Source organism: Sander lucioperca, chromosome 19 (assembly GCF_008315115.2).
Source record: "Sander lucioperca isolate FBNREF2018 chromosome 19, SLUC_FBN_1.2, whole genome shotgun sequence".
NCBI lineage: Eukaryota > Metazoa > Chordata > Actinopteri > Perciformes > Percidae > Sander > Sander lucioperca.
In genome coordinates, this window is record NC_050191.1 from 31,350,845 (window position 1) to 31,356,202 (window position 5,358).

The 5,358-nt window shown below is 45.2% G+C and overlaps 1 protein-coding gene across 1 annotated transcript in view; it reads right to left on the reverse strand.

The window, feature by feature from the left end:
* Positions 1-1,821: 1,821 nt before the first annotated feature.
* The window catches only part of ccr6a (chemokine (C-C motif) receptor 6a), a 5,360-nt gene continuing 1,823 nt past the window's right edge, over positions 1,822-5,358 (reverse strand). The window contains exon 2 of the mRNA XM_031315830.2: positions 1,822-2,908. Within this exon, the coding sequence (XP_031171690.1) occupies positions 2,386-2,908 (523 nt within the window). The 3' untranslated portion in view covers positions 1,822-2,385. The remainder of the gene's footprint in view (positions 2,909-5,358) is intronic.

The following is a 5,358-nucleotide window of genomic DNA, read 5'->3' on the forward strand; positions in this document are numbered from 1 at the left end:
TGTAATTTCTTCAGTGTTGTCCCATTAAAAGATATAATGATTATTATTATTTACTAAAATGTGAGGGGTGTACTCACTTTTGTGAGAGACATAAGATTTAATTTTGACCTAGAAGGACAAGAATTGCATGGTCGACCAGAAGACAACACAAGGGTTAAAGCAACACATGACAATTACATTATTTACAGACTTGAGTCAGTTTTAGATTTCCGGAGACCAGCAGGCTTTTCCAGAGATCTTTGGGTCTAGAAGGGAAGATTCTGGTCTTTGGGTCTAAGAGAGAAGATTCTGGTCTTTGGGTCTAAGAGAGAATATTCTAGTTTTTGGGTCTAAGAGAGAAGATTCTGGTCTTTGGGTCTAAGAGAGAAGATTCTGGTCTTTGGGTCTAGGAGAGAAGATTCTGGTCTTTGGGTCTAAGAGAGAAGATTCTGGTCTTTGGCTCTAGGAGAGAAGATTCTGGTCTTTGGGTCTAAGAGAGAAGATTCTGGTCTTTGGGTCTAGAAGGGGAGGTTCTGGTCTTTGGGTCTAGGAGAGAAGATTCTGGTCTTTTGGTCTAAGAGAGAAGATTCTGGTCTTTGGGTCTAGGAGGGAAGATTCTGGTCTTTGGGTCTAGGAGAGAAGATTCTGGTCTTTGGGTCTAGGAGAGACGATTCTGGTCTTTGGGTCTAAGAGATGAAGATTCTGGTCTTTGGGTCTAAGTTTCTGGTCTTTGCGTCTAGGAGGGAAGATTCTGGTCTTTGGGTCTAAGAGAGAAGATTCTGGTCTTTGGGTCTAGGAGGGAAGATTCTGGTCTTTGGGTCTAGAAGGGGAGGTTCTGGTCTTTGGGTCTAGAAGGGGAGGTTCTGGTCTTTGGTTCTAGGAGGGAAGATTCTGGTCTTTGGGTCTAGGAGAGAAGATTCTGTTCTTTGGGTCTAGGAGAGAAGATTCTGGTCTTTGGGTCTAGGAGAGAAGATTCTGGTCTTTGGGTCTAGGAGGGAAGATTCTGGTCTTTGGGTCTAGGAGAGAAGATTCTGGTCTTTGGGTCTAGGAGAGAAGATTCTGGTCTTTGGGTCTAAGAGATGAAGATTCTGGTCTTTGGGTCTAAGTTTCTGGTCTTTGCGTCTAGGAGGGAAGATTCTGGTCTTTGGGTCTAAGAGAGAAGATTCTGGTCTTTGGGTCTAGGAGGGAAGATTCTGGTCTTTGGGTCTAGAAGGGGAGGTTCTGGTCTTTGGGTCTAGGAGGGAAGATTCTGGTCTTTGGGTCTAGAAGGGGAGGTTCTGGTCTTTGGGTCTAGGAGGGAAGATTCTGGTCTTTGGGTCTAGGAGAGAAGATTCTGTTCTTTGGGTCTAGGAGAGAAGATTCTGGTCTTTGGGTCTAAGAGAGAAGATTCTGGTCTTTGGGTCTAGGAAGGAAGATTCTGGGTTTTTGGGTCTAGGAGGGAAGATTCTGGTCTTTGGGTCTAGGAGAGAAGATTCTGGTCTTTGGGTCTAGGAGAGAATATTCTGGTCTTTGGGTCTAGGAGAGAAGATTCTGGTATTTGGGTATAAGAGAGAAGATTCTGGTCTTTGGGTCTAAGAGAGAAGATTCTGGTCTTTGGGTCTAGGAGGGAAGATTCTGGTCTTTGGGTCTAGGAGGGAAGATTCTGGTCTTTGGGTCTAGGAGAGAAGATTCTGGTCTTTGGGTCTAAGAGAGAAGATTCTGGTCTTTGGGTCTAAGAGAGAAGATTCTGGTCTTTGGGTCTAGAAGGGGAGGTTCTGGTCTTTGGGTCTAAGAGAGAAGTTTCTGGTCTTTGGGTCTAGGAGGGAAGATTCTGGTCTTTGGGTCTAAGAGAGAAGATTCTGGTCTTTGGGTCTAGGAGGGAAGATTCTGGGTCTTTGGGTCTAGGAGGGAAGATTCTGGTCTTTGGGTCTAGGAGAGAGGATTCTGGTCTTTGGGTCTAAGAGAGAAGATTCTGGTCTTTGGGTCTAGAAGGGGAGGTTCTGGTCTTTGGGTCTAAGAGAGAAGTTTCTGGTCTTTGGGTCTAAGACAGAAGATTCTGGTCTTTGGGTCTAGGAGGGAAGATTCTGGGTCTTTGGGTCTAGGAGAGAAGATTCTGGTCTTTGGTTCTAGGAGAGAAGATTCTGGTCTTTGGGTGTAGGAGAGAAGATTCTGGTCTTTGGGTCTAAGAGAGAAGATTCTGGTCTTTGGGTCTAGAAGGGGAGGTTCTGGTCTTTGGGTCTAGGAGAGAAGATTCTGGATCTTTGGGTCTAGGAGGGAAGTTTCTGGATCTTTGGGTCTAGGAGAGAAGATTCTGGATCTTTGGGTCTAGGAGGGAAGATTCTGGATCTTTGGGTCTAGGAGGAGAGTTTCTGGTCTTTGGGTCTAGGAGGGATGTTACTGCTCCACACATGAACCCGCCGGGCATCCTCACATGGTAAAAGACGAGCCGTTTTCGCTGGATCCGTCCACCGATCGACGGGTGGACACGTAGATCTCGGAGGTTACCCTGGAGAACCTTCCAGGGGCGATGTATCTCTTCCCCAGACACCACAGATCCTGCATGATCCTCATGAAGTGGTTCCTGAACTTCACGCCGACGAAGGCATACAGCACCGGGTTCAGGCAGCAGTGCAGGTAGGCGATGGTCTGCGTCACCGTCAAGGCCACTTTCAGGATGTCCGAGTCTTCGCAAGACTGCAGCTTGAACATATTGGCGATGTTGTAGAGCAGTGTGATGTTGTACGGCAAGTGGCAGACGATGAACACGGCCACCACGGCCAGCACCACCCGCACTGCTTTGTGCCGCTGGAAGTTCCTGGCTTTCAGCAGGGTGACGATGATGGCGCTGTAGCAGAAGACCATGACAAGCAGCGGCAGGATGAAGCCCACGGCCAGCTGTGTGCTGGGCACCGCCATCTTGGCATTAAACGCTGTGTTTTTGTCCACGAACCTAGTATTAGTAGCAGTAGTAGTTTATTCAGTCATCATAAAAACAATAATTATATACATATCACAGTGTAAACTCAACCAGTAAATAGTGACTGAAAGGATTACGCTGCTATTGCTATTTATGTCAGAGGTTGCACGCCTCTGGAGCAACTAGGAGTTAAGTGCCTTGCTCAGGGACACATTGGTTGATGTATCACAGTGGGATTCAAACCCAGTGCTCCCACACCAAAGGCATGTGTCATATCCATTGCACCACCATCACCCCTACACTGTTAGGCCTCCTGCACACTGGCTGCGTGGCGTGAGCGTGGCGTGAGCGTGGCGTGAGCGTGGTATGAGCGTGGCGTTTCTGTTGCATGTCAGTTGCGTAGCAGCTGCGTGGCGTTTTCTTTGTCTTTGCACACCAGAAAAGTGTGACACAAAAGAATATATGTTTCCCATTGATAAAATGAAATAATAGCGTGTTCTTCAACTTTATTTTGTCAATATTTTGTACATTTGTTTGCACATATTTTAATATATATATATAAATATATTTCAATTCCCTTTCTTGAGATAATAAAGTCCATGTTATGTAAATTACATTTACATCATGTCTGCATTTATGTCAAAACCTCGAGACTTTCAAACATCATGTCATTTATTAATATGTATTCGTGTCAAAATGACATATAAACATGTTTTCGTATTCTATTTTGCCTGGAAACGCTTCCAACGCGCTTGCGTGTCGCGTTAAAAATAGGCGGCGGTCCTATTTCTAGCATGTGAGACGTGCGTGTCACACAGGCAGTGTGCACGCTCTAACCTGTTAACATGGGAGCCCCAATAAAAACGGACACGACACGCAGCTGACACGCTCACGCCACCACACAGCCAGTGTGCAGGAGGCCTAACGCTTTGGCTACATTGAATGCATAACGTATGCGGACCGTTAGCGGAGCGTATGTGCCGCTGAATATATCTTTTAACCGTCTCCACCTGCAGCGCTGCACGGCGTGGGATTGTGTGAGTCACAGGTCTGTCACAGAGCTGTGAAACATCAATCTACTGTCAGCTGTTATCAGAGGAAACAAGAAATAAAAACATAAACTCTCAAACTGCCAACACGCTCACTGACCGACATTAAGTCGTTTCCTCTATATCGGTAGTTTGATTTAAAAGACATAATGAGACTTTATGATCCATTTCTGTCACCTCGCGTAGAAAATATAAATAGAAGACTGTCCTGTTTTTACGCTTATAGAGCGGATCTCTGCAGAGCAGACGCACCACTTACTTTCTGTCTGGTGTCCCCAGTTTCATTGATCATAGTGGAAGCGTAGTGTTGGAACTAAGGATGCACCGAATCCAGGATTCGGGTTCGGATTTGGCCGAATATTGTGCTTTTTGACGGAGTTTCTGCTGAACCTTAGAATTTTTTTCCACTGAACCGAACCCTACGCTTGCACTACGCACACTACGCTGGTCGACGTAATGACGGCGCCGTTGATTACGGGGAGGTGTTTACGTAGGTGGAGCGTTCAATGCAGCCGGCTGTGAGAAAGTGAAAATGGAACTCATGAGCAGAAAAAGTGTAGTTTGGCAGAACTTTCAGTCAAAAGAAGGCCATTCAAGTCCAGCTACATGTTCAATTTACAATGCCGATTTGTCTCGTGGTGGCAAGGACCCTAAACTATACACAACATCACCGCTGTTACAACATCTGGTAGGAAACATCTGGAAGAATACGAGTTGTTCATGAAGGAATCTACAGACAGCAGTCAAAATGCAGCAACTTCCGGTACCGCAAAGGAAGGACAGTCACTGTTTACTTCATTAATGAGTTTACTGTGTTCATGGACTGAGGATGGGAGTAGCATTCGGTATGTGGCAGAATCTTAACCAGTTGATTCGGTATTCAGCCGAACCCCAAAAATCTTGATTCGGTGCATCCCTAGTTGGATCGTCCGCTCCACATACGTTGCACATGCAATGCAGCCAGCCCTTAAGAAACAAATTCATTAAAAAACGGATATTGTCCTGGCAGATAATGACCACCTTTTTCGTTAAGTTTACACACACTTCTGTTAATCCAAAAAAAAAACGCACAATTCTGTAGATTTACAGTATATCCCCTGTACCTTTAACGGATGTCTTTGTTAATCCAAAAATCAAAGTACAGAAAATTCCTTCATATGAACATAGAATATCAGCCCGTATTTCTATGGACGTTTGTGTAGATATGCCTGTCCTATGTTCTTATCGATTAGATCTACAGTAGAATAAAAGTGGCTGATAGTTAAAATTGCATTGTGTTACAAAAGGGCTGTGTGCAGTCATTGAGGAAGTGGCTGTACTCTGGGTGAACTCTGATGATGGTGCATTGTGTATCAGATAGATAAGCAGAAAAACAGGAAAAACAGTTCATGATACAAGAATAGAAGAGGAAGTTGCACTACACAGAAGGCCCCG